This window comes from Zootoca vivipara, chromosome 4 (genome assembly GCF_965207765.1).
Source record: "Zootoca vivipara chromosome 4, rZooViv2.hap1.1, whole genome shotgun sequence".
NCBI classification, from domain to species: domain Eukaryota; kingdom Metazoa; phylum Chordata; class Lepidosauria; order Squamata; family Lacertidae; genus Zootoca; species Zootoca vivipara.
Genome location: NC_142587.1, coordinates 70978739 through 70994310, shown reverse-complemented (window position 1 = coordinate 70994310; position 15572 = coordinate 70978739). Strand labels below are relative to the sequence as shown.

Below are 15572 nucleotides of genomic sequence, written 5' to 3'. Positions count from 1 at the left end.
AACTGCTAATCAGAGGCATACCACCTCTGAAACTGGATGTAATACTCAGCCATTGTTAGCCTTATCCTCCATACATCTGTCTAACCCAATTTTAAAGTCATCCAAGCTGATGGTCATAACTACCATCCTGTAGCAGTGAATCCTAGTTTAACTACGTATGTGCTGTGTGAAGTATTTTTTTCTTTTGTCCTGAATCTTCCAACATCAGCTTCATTGGATGAGCCCTGGATTCTAGTACAGTGGTACCATGGTTGTTGAATGGCTTGGCTCCCAAACAAATCAGCTCCTGAATGCCGCAAACCCACAAGTGAGTGTTCCAGTTTGCGAACGTTTTTCGGAAGCCAAACGTCTAACACGGCTTCCAATTTGAGTGCAGGAAGTTCCTGCAGCCAATTGGAAGCTGCACCTTGGTTTTCGAACGGTTCTGGGAGTATGTTTGACCGGAACGGATTAAGTTCGACAACCAAGGTACCACTGTATTATGAAAGGTGAATAATGCACTTCTAGCCACTTTCTCCACATGGTGCATCATTTTACACATCTCTATAATGTCTCTTCTTACCTGTCTTTTCTTCCAAACGGAGAAGCCCCAAATGTACCGTATATGCTGGCGTATAAGGCGACTGGGCATATAAGACGACCCCTTACTTTTCAAGTTAAAATATAGAATTTGGGATGTACTCCAGCCCTTTTTTGGCGGGGAGGGGAGGCTGTCTTCTCCAGCACTCAAGTCTGCAGCCGGGGAAATGGTGGTTTGTTTGTTTGCTTGCTTGCTTAGTTATTGAGAGGGGGAAAGAAGCCAGAGAGCGGAGAGAGAGACAACGAGGCTGGCTCAGTGAGCAAAAGGGGAATAGAAGCCAGGGAGAGGGAGAGAAACCATAGAGAGGATAGCGATAGAGGGGCAGAGACATCGGAGGCTCACACAGCCAGCGAAAGACGCTGAGCAGCAGTGAAAGAGAGAGCGGAGAGAGAGAGAGACGGAGAGATCCCTTTGCTTTGCGCTGACAAAAAAAGAAGAGGCAGCAGCTTGACACCAATGAAATACACAAAACTGTATCTCTGCGCTGATCCAGGTCACAAAGCCATGAGGGAGCCATTCTCCCTGGCGGGGAGCAGCCCCCTCCCGAGCGCGCTTCTTTGCGTTCATATGGTCACTGCATACAGTGGGGATGCGGCCGTTTTTGAGCTCCCCCCACCGTATGCGGTGACTGCAGATTCTTGGACCCGGTGTATAAGACGGGCCCCCAACTTTTGAAAAAAATTTCCTGGGTTCAAAAGCCGTCTAATACGCCAGTATATACGGTAATATAACTTTTCCTCATAGAGGAATTGCTCCAGGGCTTTGATTATCTGGTTGCACTTTTCTACATCACTTCCAGTTCTGCAATGCCCTTTCTGAAGTCAGGTAACCAGAATTGTACAGTTCTGTACACCTATTTCAACAACTACTTATCCCTGTTTTAAGAACATAACAGACACAGGAGTACAAATTTTAGAATCTGTACTGTATTAGAAATAACTAGCCTGTGGCCCTCCAGATGTTGCTGGACTACAACTTCCATCATCCCTGACCCATTCAATATACTGTATGTACTTGCTGGGAAGTGGAGCTCAATTACATCTGGACAGTCACAACTGGTTAGCTGTCCTGCTCTATATCCTCCAGATGGATAAAAATCAGTTCATAACTGCACTGGTTTTTCATGTGCTCAGAGCTCTTTCAAAGAAGCAATAGGCATTATCTGCAAGAGGACTGTACCACATGCATGACTACATAACTGAATTACAGTAGCTGCACAGCCCTCACAGACAGGTCACCAAAAAGGATTTTGCTGCACTGGGGTTCCATAAAATGTAAGTAAAGCATAGTCCAATGATATGCAGTATATTCACATCACCAGTGCATATCCCTGTCCATGTCTGTGCTGCCATGACCAAAGAGACATGCTTAACACACTTGGAAAGTCCTACACCTATAACAGTAAGAGCTGCCTTGAGGAAGGGCTTTCAAAGGCCCTAACCAAGGCATCCATACTCTTAAAACCAAACCTATGAAAATATATATCAAGTGGATCCTCCATCTCCCAGTGATAGCATAGAGTCTTATAACTGGATTCCCCTTATTCTAGTAATAGCACCGGGTCTCACAATTGAGGGGTTTGTAAAGGCTAACTCAAGTTCCTATCCAAAGTCAATTACAAATTGGGACCAGACCCTGTCTGAGGTTTAGGGCCAATTTCTAACGGGTATAAAACCATCTCAGTCCTTTCGCTACAGCAGTCCCACCCCACCCCACCCCGCCAGGGCCAGCAGCAAGAGGCTAGAATCAATGGCGGGGGGGGGGGGTCAGCAACTGGAGACCGCAGAGGAAACGAGGGCCCTCATGTGCTACGCACATTTAACTCCAACGATCATTCCCGCCCATCCAAAGGTGAGGAGGGATTGGCGGAGGCGACGATGGGTTGGGTGTCTTTTCTGCCAACCCCTGGGAGGGGCCGCGCGGTTCCACACAGCCGAGGGCCGCTGGAACCCCAAGGAACCAGGTTGGGCTTCGGCACGTGACCGGCCTCCCGCCGAGCACACGCGGCCACCGCGACGCCCGCCTCCCAACAGCTTCGCCTCGCCAATGTTCCATTCCCAACGGCCGCCCTCGAGGCGCTGGTCGAGCCCCGTTCCTCTCACGCACCGTCACCCCAGCCCGAGCCGCCCTTCCCGCCCTCTTCTCACCATCTCGTCCCCACTGGGGCCATCGGGGTGTCCGGCCCCTGAGCCGTCGGCGGGCCCCGGGCTGGCCCTTCCCTCGGGGGTCTTCCTCTCACTCGCCCCTTTGCCTCCGCCCCGCGGGGCGCGCCTCCGCCGGCCCCACAGGTACAGGGCTCCGGCCCCGAGCAGCAGCGGCGCTCCCAGCGCCAGGGCCAGCTGCCAGCGCGGCATCCCCGAGCCACTCCCGCCCCCGCTGGCCTCCACGGGCTTCGAGGCGGCCATGATCCCCCGAGCGCCCCGCAGCAGCAGCTGCTGCTACTGCTGCTGTTCGTCCGGCGGCGGCAGCAGCCGAATCAGCCCAGGAGAAAGAGAGAGCGAGGGGTCAACGGAAACGAGGGGCATAACGGGAAAGGAGGCCTATTAAAGCTTCCGCTCGCCGCGTTCCTTCCCATTACCAGCAAGTCCTAGGCTGCAGCGCCACCGGCTGGCCGGATGGAGCCGGCGCAGACACGGGAGAGGCGGAGGAAGGAGGAACACCGGTCGGTCCACCTGCTGGAGGGAAGCGGTGTAAGCGGAGAATGCAGAATCATAGAATTGCAGAGTTGGAAGGGACCCTAAGAATCATCTAGTCCAACTGCTTGCAATTCAGGACTGTGCAGTCACGCAAGGGAATGTTATTGAAATTTAATTTCCTGCAGGGATTAAAAAAAATGTACATCCCGCTGACACGTGACATATCTTAGACATGTATGTATGTCTATAAATACATACATGTATATGCAAAACATATATACCTGTAAATGCGAACATTTTTTAAAATTATGAAATAAAATCACATCAACAAACACCACATTCAGACAATAAAATAATGAACATTTGTGGGGATCACATTAGCAACCTCTACTCCATCTAATATACTCTAGTAGGAAAACAGCCTCCCTCCCCCCCCCCCCCCCGTAAGGTTGAAACTTGGCAATTGGTTGGTACGGTGGTACCTTGGGTTACAAACACCTCGGGTTACAGACGCCGCTAACCCGGAAGTAGTACCTTGGGTTAAGACCTTTGCCTCAAGATGAGAACAGAAATCGTGCAGCGGCAGCAGGAGGCCTCATTAGCTAAAGTGGTATCTCAGGTTAAGAACGGTTTCAGGTTAAGAATGGACCTCCGGAACGAATTAAGTTCGTAACCAGAGGCACCACTGTACAAACTAAGAACTTCAAAAGAAGGCTACAACATGAAACTACTCAATTGCAGTTCATCAAGAGCAGGCACCCCCAAACTACGGCCCTCCAGATGTTTTGGCCTACAACTCCCATGATCCCTCGCTAACAGGACCAGTGGTCAGGGAAGATGGGAATTGTAGTCCAAAACATCTGGAGGGCCGAAGTTTGGGGATGCCTGATCAAGAGGTTCAGTGCTCTCCTTTGTGGATTGAGTGCTGGGAAGTGTTAACTGGTGTACTAATGCCAGGGTATTTGTGCTGACAACTTATTTTACTTTGTGAAGGAACTGGGAACTCTACTCACAGAGCACTGTTGACAAACTACAGTTCCCGGGATTCTTGGGGTGGGGGTGGTTGCATATTTCGTGCAACAGCCTTATAGTTGTTTATATTATCTGACCTTAGGAAATATATTTAAATGTGCAGTGGATTACTATAAAAGCTACTTTTTTCTTTCTAATTTTACTGTTGGTCTCCCACAACATTCAAACTTCTACTTTTTGCTTGGAGATGACAAATCTGAAAAATATTTGTCTGGTGATGCTGGATTGCCTGGTACACCCACCAGAACAAGACAACTAAGCGACTGTTTTAAGACCAACATGGCTGCTCACCTGCAAACAAATTGATTCCTGTGTTGCTTCCGCTTGTTTGACTGTAGCATTTAGTGGAGGGAGCACATTGCATTTTCCTCCCATTTTCTTGCCTGCAAAATGCAGTGGAGGAAGAAAAACAGGGTTTGTCATTGCGGAAGAAGATGGTGCCTGCTTGTTTGAACCTCTAGTTGGATGAGAAGGAGTTGTGGCCGACAAGGGTGCTGGTGTTTGTCTGGCTGATGTTTTCACTGGTGGGAGATGCACACTGAACATTGATGGTGGCTTTACTGTTGGTCTTAATGGTGGAAGAGTAAAATCTGCCATTGCATATACTTCCGTGAAGCTCTCCTAAGAAGAAGAAGAAGAGATATTTCTCAGATTTTATTTTATATAATCTGAATTCACTCTCTCTAGCCTCCTCCCCAGGAACTATTTTTACATTATCAACAACTAAAAACAAATCAGAAAATGTAAAGTATATATGACTGAGATAATAACCATAGACCTATGGAGAACAAGTCTAATCCTTTTCTTTAAAGCTCACCAAGGTAATAGCCCTTACCATGTCCTGTTGCTATGGGCTTCATAAGTTAATCATCATTAATGAAGGAGGAGGAGGAGGAGTTTGGATTTGATATCCCGCTTTATCACTACCCAATGGAGTCTCAAAGCAGCTAACATTCTCCTTTCCCTTCCTCCTCCACAACAAACACTCTGTGAGGTTAGTGAGGCTGAGAGACTTCAAAGAAGTGTGACTAGCCCAAGGTCACCCAGCAGCATGTGGAGGACTGGAGACGCAAACCCGGTTCCCTAGATTATGAGTCTACTGCTCTTAACCACTACACCACACTGGCTCTCATCCAGTTTCATGTTCGTCCTAAACATCCCACCAACTGATTGAACCTGGTGGTCTCTTGAGGGAGGAAGCAGTCTGTTACAAATGTGTATGGTTTCTTCACCAGACAGTGTGGTCAGATAAATGTTTTGCATGTTTATGTACTAGACCTATATAATTCAAAAGTTTGTGTTTATATTTTCCACAGGTGGACCACTCCCCCCTCACAATTGTGTTGCTAAGCATGGTACTAATTCTGAATTGTTAAATTATACTCCATAGTATTTTGTATCTGCAAATACACTTCTTGAGGATAAATGAATATAAATGATGAACATACTCCAAAAAGCCAGTCAATCTACCAGATCCTGGTTGCTGTACCAATGCTGGTGTACTATTATGAAGAATCTGTGATTTGGACTTTTTCCTGGGTTTTTCTGTTTTGGAAATATCAATTAATAAACCCTGAGACATAATTATAAGAGGAATAAATGTACAAATGCACATACAGTGACAGACTGGAACCAGTCTTTGGTTGGCACAATGTAGTGTTAGCCAAATTCTAGAATCTTCCCAGGAGAGCCTTTTTGTATAGATGCAATGTGTAATTTGAATATTGGAAGAGAGAACATGTCATTTAAGATCTATACTGTGCTAGTTCCTGAACATGGTCAATACATCAATTCTGCTGCCTGAAATTGCAAGCCAGATCTAAATCACAGCCTGAGCCTTCCAGGCATGTTATCATGGAAAGCTCTCCATTGGTATTGACAGTTGGTGCACTCAACAGCAAGACTATGAAGCAGGCGGCCCAGTTCTCTTGCCACCCTGCAGGGTGTGTGACATTGGGAATTTCTGTAATGGAAAGGTTAGAAACAAGTAGCAATTGTTAAAATAGATTACCAGGGCTTGGCTTGTACATATATAGACAAGACCAAGGGCAGCGCTCAACTAATATATATTTGTTGGGTTGCTTTTGGGTGGTAGGATTTTCTAAATAGAAGGGACCAATTTGAAATTACAGCACTATTCCCTCATAGTTGTGTGGCTATAATTCAGCAGTGCTGTTTCACATACATATTTCCCGTCTGTACATGGACTATGAAGAGGATGATGATCTTTCCTTTGCAAAATGGATGAGTAGTTTCTGGGGCCATAGTGTGACTGATGAAAGAGAGAGTAAAGCACACAGGAAGCAGCAGACAAGATCGCTGAGTGAAAGGAGAGCCTCTCTTCCGGTAAGACCGTAAGTAGAGAATGTCAAGAGAAAGCAAAAAAATGGGAGAGAAAGGATCATGCCCTGTGGTTGTGTACTTCAGACCTATGGTTGAATTATTGAACGGGGTTTTTATTTTTTATTTTTAAAAAATCCAATACATAGCAAGATGTGAATCCTAAATGCTTTTCAGCATCCATGTCAATACAGTAAATTTCCACAACCAGAGCTAATAATTAAAATATAGATGAAAATATTGTAGAACTCAAGCATGAGATTTGTTCAGGATTCAATGAAGAAAATGCCTTTATCCCATAAGACCCTGAGTCAAATTTGCACAGCCAAAATTAATGGACATGTTTTGTTTGTATGTATGAATCTCAGCTGATGGAAGAAAAGTCAGTATAAAGTTCATTGTGAAAATACTTTGGTTTCTCTTCAGATCATATAAATATTTCGTCTTTTACTAATGAAGTTCACTGTGAAATAGGAGGGTGCCTTAAATTCTGCTCTGGCTGTGTTAGTTACTGTATTTTTAAATTTTGTTTGGAATTTCAGAGTCTGCACAGAATTAGTGGGGAGCTGGGAAATTTCCCATAGCAGATTGCAAATTCCATGGCTACATAATTTGCTCTAAACAAGATCATCAAACACAGTCCCTTGTCTATGTTTCCATAAGCATACCATCTCTTGCATGTAAAGGATCCTTGCAAGAGGGCATGATTAAATAATGTTGGGGCAGAGGAAGGTTCCTCCCCCAATCCTTATAAATCTCCCCACAAGCCCCAACTAATTTAGTTTCAGTTGGATCAGAACTCTTTAATAGGTTAAAGAATCCTGAACTAGAGCAGGGAAGATTTGGATGGGAAGAGGTGTATCTCACAGCATGCATCTTCTGACCACAAGCCACTCTCCCTTCTGTTTATCTTTTTCTCAGCTGACCTTGAAATAACCTCAGCATTCCCCAGATCTTGGAAGGCAATGAATATGCTCAGTCTCCATCAGGCTTTTTTTTTTTTTGCGCAGAAAGGGGATGGAGGTTGTTTTGGTTTTTTGTTTTAACTAAGAATATGTTTCTGTATACCAGCAGAGTCCTTTGGGTATACAAAACCTTTGGCTTTCTCCATGGGTGGTCCAGTTCCACTGCCTTTCCGATAGGCATGGGATCTCCAAGTTCATATTACCATATACTGTACAAGTGGTGCAACAAAAGGTTATGATGTATCTCTACGGTACCACCTAACCGAGTTCCTGTTCAGGGTGTGCATCAGCCAGCTATGCCCTTCCCTAGGACACCCCATTCCATTCCACACACACCTTTGTTTGGATTTGCAAAAACTTTTAAGTGTGATGAGATATGAATCACTAGGGGGAACACAGAGTTTTGAATCTGTTCCAACATGTGCCCAATTGACAGTTCATCATTCTATCCACTATCCATCCCACTTTTTCTATCTAATAGGAAGATTCCAGATAAATTCAGTACTGTGCTGGAGTACTTGGTATTTTCCATCTGGGGAGAACAGGGCAAGAAGAATGTGTGCATGTAAGAGTAGTGGAGTCCACACAGGTTCACTTTTTGTGAGCAAAATTTTTAATGCATACAATGTGTGTGGGAGAGAGAGAGAATATAAATATATATTATTCATTTAATTTACATCAAGAGTGACTACTAAAAAATGATATACAAATGCTTAAGGTATGTCATACTTAAAAACAATTATGACACTTATTATTTTTGAACATTTTAAAATATATTCATTACTCTTGTAAAAAACCCAGCACCTGTGTCACCTTTTATGAGGAAAGGCAGTAGGACATTTTCCAGTTCCAGTTTCCACACTATAACACTATAACACTGCTAAGGAATTATTTGTCAGCTAAGAACAGAATTAAAATGCAATATATTATGAAGCAATGCTCTTCCCCATGGCCAAAATCCTTATACAATGACTATTCAAAGTAAATATCAGCAAAGATCTTTTGCCACATTAATTAAAAGCTTCTTGTTTGCCCTTTCTGTCCCTTTTATTGCTTCCAGATGAGCCTGGCAACAAGATTACGGATGAATTACCTGTTAATTGCCTCTTCATTGGCCTCTCTTAATTGCCAGCCTCTAAAGAAGGCTTTAATGACTGATTTCATCCCATTTTTAAATTGTTATTTTTATATAGAAACATAAATCTATATACAAATGAAAAGTCCACTGCCATGGTTAACAGGAAGCATTAAAAGAGCAGAACATATAAATTGGAAGGTTTTAATTAAAGGTGCATGAGTCCTAATAAGCTTCAATAGCACTTTTTCAGTCATCACTGAATAAACTTCAAAATCCATAAATCGAAAATGGAGGACAAAACAGACAACACTATAATGTTCATATTTGTTCATATGATTGTCTGGATTTGCCATATAAAGTGAACAAACGATAACAATTCTAGAGTAAAGTGGAAATGTGAAAGCAACCCATTATATATGCAGTCCACTACTTTTTTCCTAGCCACAACCAACCACATATCTCTGGAAGCTTACAAAATGGACATAAATGTCCCTAACATCAATTGTTCAGAGGTATATGTAATCTGAACATGGAAGTTTTATTTAGCTAGTATGTCCAACATCTAGAAATGCATCCTCCATGATTTTAAAAATCCTTTTTAGAGGCCAGCGCTACAGCCTGTCGTAGTTAATTATCATACTAAAAGTCTTTCATAGGATCAGTAGAACAGCAAGGAGGGAAATGGGCCTCTCTTTACACCCACATTGTACTCTAATAACTAGATTATCATTCTGTGAGATTACAGCATTTGTCCTCAGCCTCTCACCCTCTTTGGTTTTAGTTAAAAATAATTCAGTTAAAGCTACTTGTCCATATATGTAGTACCTTCTTTAAAATTATAACTTGCTTTTAAAACATCAGAAGATCTAGAATCTTTCAATTAACTCATGTACAGCCCATTTCCTAAAGGCGTGCTTCTATGATCAGATCAATATTCACTGCATAGTCACAGTGGTAACAATTCACTAAAAGCTTGTGATAGGAAATCATGTTCTTTGAATGGCTTTCCAGATACAGATACTGTACATGCATATAATACAGTGGGACTGAATTAAGGAAGAAATTTATTAAAGCTAAGGCTGGGGTTACAAACAGGTATCGGCAAATACAAAGGGCTCTTCAATCTAGTTTTTGAATATTCATCCTGATTTGCTTGCACAGAGCTTATGTGGAAATTTAATTATATCAACTATTTATTGAGCATGTGTTCTGATCTTTTTATATGGTAAAGTTATACAACGTTGAGCATTCATCCTAATTTCCTTGTGGAGTGCTTATACCCCTTCCTGTTATTCATTTATTCCATACTTGAGGGTGCATTTCTCTCTCACTTTCCTCACTGCAAAAAGTCCATTTCTTTGGGAAGTTTTTTACAGCAGACATTAGTGAGCCTGCAGCTATACTATGTTGCCCACATTTGTACAGCTCCTATGAATTTCCAATGCAGCAGCTACTGAAGGACCAACCTAACCTCACAGTAAGAACTTTGTATCATTATCACAGAATGCTTTCTACCTGAATTGTTCTCATATTTTACCTGAACAACCTGAGAACTTCAGTATTAACTGTTGGAGGTTTAAAAATCAATAAATAATGACTTTTTAAAACATGAATGCCTTTGTATTCAGCTGTCACATGAAAACTATCCTTTTTCTCAAGTTTTGAGACATTTTAATCAAGGGCACTTACAGAACCAGATATAAAAACATTAGGAGAGAAAATACATATGGGAGGTAAATATTATAAACTAGAATGTTGCTCCTAGCCAGAAGTCCAAGACATCTGACAAAAATCCTGGCAGGAAATTCCTGTGGAGAGGCTTTCATTTGAACCCAATAGCTGGATGGCTGCAATAATCCCTGAAAAAAGGTACATAAGGAAATACTTCCAGTCAGATATCAGTCGAAGGCCTCATCTGCGCTGAACTTTTGAAGCAGTATTATACCACTTCCTCCAAAGAAGCCCGGGAACTGTAGTTTGTTAAGGGTGCTGAGAGGTGTTAGTAGATCCCTATTTCCCTCAGAGAACTACAGTTCCCAGAAATCCCTTGGAAAAGGGATTGACTGTAAAACCACTCTGATGATACCGCTTTCAATTTATACGGTAGTGCAGATGACGCCTCAGGGAAAGAGTTTTTCCCAATCTAGCACCTGAAGGACAACCAACCTCAATGCATGCTTGGACACTGGGCAATTAAGTAGCTGGTTCCAGGTCATTGAAAAATAATGAGTCCATTTCCACTCTGGCACAATATTGGTATGACTAAAGGTTGCAACCCTATATCCACTGACCTGGGAGTAGGACTCATTATATTCAATGGGACTTAATTATAGGATTGTGCTGTAAACCATTAGAAAGGGGATTTGGCTATCAGCCTTTAACAATGCCACTAGATTACTAAAAAAAATGGCTACCTCCTAATTACCTACAAGCAACCAAGCAGGAATAATGCTGAAAAATAAAGATAAATGGCTGGTGTGGGGAAGAAAGTTATTTCCCCCCCTTTGAACTCAGTGTGTGTCAATAAAAATATCTTCCTTACGCATAACAAATGAAATGATAAATAATAAACATTTATCATTTATTTCATTTTTTCAAGACCTGTGACTAAAAACCGTGTTCATAAGGAAAGTACCGGTACTGTATTATTTAGACCGCCCTACAGTATGTAGCACCAGCCTGAGATCTATATTCTCTTCAAGAATGTAGACATGTGATTTAAAACACACTCATGTGTGGGTGACTTCATATCATAGATGAAATAGAGTAATGAAACCTATTTTGTGTCAAATTTCTGCATAAAGATTATTTTTATTTTTATTGTATAATGATTCTTTTTTAAAAAAAAAACAGGCCAGGCTTTCTTCCATCCATATGACAAGGCTTCATGGTTCTACCAAGACCCCATCCTCAGGCCACCTAAAAGAATTGCAAGAAGATCAAGATACACAATGCCATTGTCATAGGAAGGCAAGCAAAAAATCCTCAAATGGTGATTCTTCCCAGGGGACAAGTGGACCAAACAGTAGATCAAACTCCATCCAGGAATTTTCAGAATCCTTTGAGAAGCAACTGCATTTCAAAAACAAGCGCTCAGTTTCTTTGGTAAGTGCAACCATTTGTATATGCTAATCTAATTGAACAATGTGTTTAATTTTAAGTGATTTATACTTTTCAGGTGGCAAAGTGGAACGGATATAAAAAGTGCTTAGCCCAACCACAACCACTTCCACTTTCCTATCAATATGGAATAATTAGTTGGTCTGGGTCAACCATGATGTCAGCTACATTTGAATGGCTTCTCCAGCTATCCTGAGCTATTTTACTCAGCTATTTGATAATGCAGTTCTGTTTCTTTAAAGGTCCCTATATTATATTTAACCTTATAGTAAATCAATATGAAACGGCGTTTCCATGTGCTGCTCTGGTTTGCCAGAACCGGCCTTGTCATGCTGGCCACATGACCTGGAAGCTATACGCCGGCTCCCTCGGCCAATAATGCGAGATGAGCGCGCAACCCCAGAGTCGGTCACGACTGGACCTAATGGTCAGGGGTCCCTTTACCTTTACCTTTAAATCAATATGAAAAATATTTAATAATTGGAACATTTGTTTGGCAAGTTTCTTCAGCAGATGCAACCTTTAAAAATGCAACTGTCCCCCATTCTGCCTTCTTCTGAGTCCAAGAGGACCCAACTAAAATAGCTGCCACCTGAATTGGGCTTTCCCCATTTGTCACTAAAGGAAACACCACACTCTCAGCCACCAACCTCAAGGTAGCCACAGCACTATTAACAACACTAGAACTGGACTGTTCACCTGGGGTTATTGATTTTTTGGAGCAGCAAGATGGTGAATTCATAGGCGAAGATAACCAAGCTCAGGAGTTCAGATGGAAGAGCTACAGGAAAGCTAAAAAAAGCTATCAAGAAGAAGAATGGGACAAAGAAGAGGCAGCATTGCACGTATTTCAGAAGGGTTACTACACTCTCAAATACCTAGAAAATCAACAGAACTATTACAAGGCTAGAATGTTGCTTAAAGGAGGGGGGGGGAACCCTAATCTTCTCTAGAAGTGAATCAAACTGGAATGTTCTGAAAACATAAATATCTCTAAGGTACCTGGAGATTTGAGACATGAGGTTTAAAACAAAATGTCCACTTTAATCTACCCTATCATTTACTTGCTTAAAATATGTTTGATTTTTATGCTTCTTTACTCTATACCCACATGCCCTCTGTTGTTGAAAGAGGACATACACCATGCTGTGTGTTTTAAAGGTTTTAGGTTAATAATTCAAAGGGTTTTTTTTCCAAAGTTGTGATATAAGTAGTTTTTATTATGGAAATAATTGAACTGCAGAATCAGAGCAAAAACATGGAAAGCTTGGATTGGCAAATGACACAATTCATTACAGTGCCTCTCCAATTGTGACTTAACCTTAACTACACAACAGGAGTGGGGGAGAGGGCCCAAAGCCCCTCCGGTATCAAAGGAAGGCCCACCCAGTGAAGCCTGCCTTTCCTTGGCTATGAAGAACTCTGAAAGAGGGACAAAACTGGCAGCCCCCAATCAGCTGCAGTACATGCAACATCCAGCTCTAGAGAAAGAACTCTACAGAAACAATCCATTTGCTTTTTTAACTCTACTGACTTTCATGAGAGAGATACATGTGGCTTCATCTCCTTTGACATCTGTATTAATCTTGTCTATCTGCCTGGAAACTCTTTCTCTCTCTCTTACATGCTTTGAGTGTTTTGCGGTGGCCCACCCCTGGACTGAATGGTTTTTGTTGACCATTATGTGTGTGTACAAATGCTTCTTTCCGTCTCCTGTAAACTATTTTCTTGATTGCTTTTTGTGTAAGAATAAAAGTGCAGTAGAGGGGAGGTTCCAATTAAACACAGCTTAGAAAATGAAAATCACAATCACCACTCCATCTATTAAATACTGTTGTCAGTTTGACCATGTTACCATATACGTGCCATAAAAAGGTAAAGGGACCCCTGACCATTAGGTTCAGTCGTGACCGACTCTGGGGTTGCGACGCTCATCTCGCTTTATTGGCCGAGGGAGCCGGCGTACAGCTTCCAGGTCATGTGGCCAGCATGACAAAGCCGCTTCTGGCGAACCAGAGCAGCACACGCAAACGCCGTTTACCTTCCCGCCAGAGCAGTACTGTACTGTACCGTACCTATTTATCTACTTGCACTTTGATGTGCTTTTGGGCTGCTAGGTTGGCAGGAGCTGGGACCGAGCAACGGGAGCTCACGCCGCCACAGGGATTTGAACCACCGACCTTCTGATTGGCAAGCCCTAGGCTCAGTGGTTTAACCCACAGCGCCACCCGCGTCCCAATACGTGCCATAGACATATTATTAAATTAATTTTCAGTGCTCTTTTTCTTTCAGGAACCTGAAGGGATGAAAGAGAGGAGAGAAAGAGAAAAACTGCATATTCCCAAGAGCAGGCCTTGTAAGAAAGCAGGAGAGAAGAAGGAGCCAAAGAGAGAGCAAGGGGAAGGAGAACACAACGCGCAATTTGCAGCAGGGAAACATAGTTAATAATTTCCATGATACCCAGGAATAAAGAGGAAATGTGTTTTTATCCATTAGGATAGACTGACTTTTTAAAGAAATGACGATATAAAATAGATTCTGACACTTAGTTTTTATTCCCTAAAACTACAAGCGTTATATAAGTAGAACAAAGCATAAACATTAAAATTAAAATACTTTGTATTCCTTTGAAGCGGTTTGTATAGACCTGTCTAAAAAAATCTACATTCAGTCAGAAACATTTATCTAACCAAAGTGAGCAATAAATTGTCAGACAACCATTCAATGTGTTAATTTACAAACACAAATATAAATACAAAAGGCTTGATGGTTGTGCTAAGCCATATGAAGATGGCTTTTGTTAAAGCTGGAAGCTGAGCAAGGATTCAGCAGTAGGCTCATGAAAGAAGAAGGATCATCCATATGTACTGAGTACTGACTACTGACTTCTGCTGCATGATTTTAAGTTTCATAGATAACAATACAGAGGTACCTCGGAAGTCGAATGGAATCTGTTCTGGAAGTCCGTTTGACTTCCAAAATGTTCAGAAGCCAAGGCACGGCTTCTGATTGGCTGCAAGAAGCTCCTGCAGCCAATGGGAAGCCACATCGGACATTTGGGTTCCAAAGAATGTTCGCAAACCGGAACACTCACTTCTGGGTTTGTGGCGCTTGGGAACCAAAACGTTTGACTCACAAGGCGTTCGGAATCCAAGGTAAGACTGTATAGTAAACACCTGTATATAGTCATGTATGGAAACAAATTGGGAGTTACTCTGGATATTCCATGTCAAACTTTGTTTTTTCTGTTTGTATAAAAGTAACATACATGTTTTAAATATTCACCCAAAACAAATGTATAAATTAAATTGCTTTGTATGTTTAAAATTCTATATAAAGGGAACCAAAACTTTACCGAAGCTATCTAAAGTCTAAAAAACCAACCTCTTGTTGGGTCACCTGTTACACTTCTTTTATTTCTTCCATATCTCTGCTGCCTCATTTATTCTTTTTCTACCACATTCTCATACCCCTCTCCTGGAACAAACGTATGTTTCCACTGCCCTTCTCCTGTCTCGCCGATCACATTATGGTACCCCTTCCCAACAGTCAGTGGCACTTTGTTCTTTCCAGAATTCATATTAACGTACTTCTAAATTCTAAACTATTCTTATATATATAAATCACTCAGTGGGCTTGGGTCAAGGAGTAGTCTATGAAGCAGGAGTGGGGAATCTATTTCAGCCCAGGGGCTATATTCCCTTCTAGGCAACATGCCATAGGCCATAGACCACTGGGTAGTTGTGGCTAGAGGCAAAAGTGGTTGCAGTATATACTGCTCTATACTGTAATATCCTTTTTGAGGTGTGGCAACTAGAACT

The 15572-nt window shown here is 42.2% G+C and overlaps 2 protein-coding genes across 2 annotated transcripts in view; one reads left to right on the top strand and one right to left on the bottom strand.

The window, feature by feature from the left end:
* The window catches only part of TOMM70 (translocase of outer mitochondrial membrane 70), a 29041-nt gene extending 25978 nt beyond the window's left edge, over window positions 1-3063 (bottom strand). The window contains exon 1 of the mRNA XM_035115222.3: window positions 2728-3063. Within this exon, the coding sequence (XP_034971113.1) occupies window positions 2728-2985 (258 nt within the window). The 5' untranslated portion in view covers window positions 2986-3063. The remainder of the gene's footprint in view (window positions 1-2727) is intronic.
* Window positions 3064-6433: 3370 nt separating this feature from the next.
* LNP1 (leukemia NUP98 fusion partner 1) lies at window positions 6434-14288 on the top strand. Its single transcript, XM_035115457.2, has 3 exons — window positions 6434-6594; window positions 11485-11736; window positions 14044-14288. Exons 1-3 carry the CDS (start codon window positions 6451-6453, stop codon window positions 14194-14196), a joined length of 549 nt encoding a protein of 182 aa, XP_034971348.2. The 5' UTR covers window positions 6434-6450; the 3' UTR covers window positions 14197-14288.
* Window positions 14289-15572: the final 1284 nt, after the last annotated feature.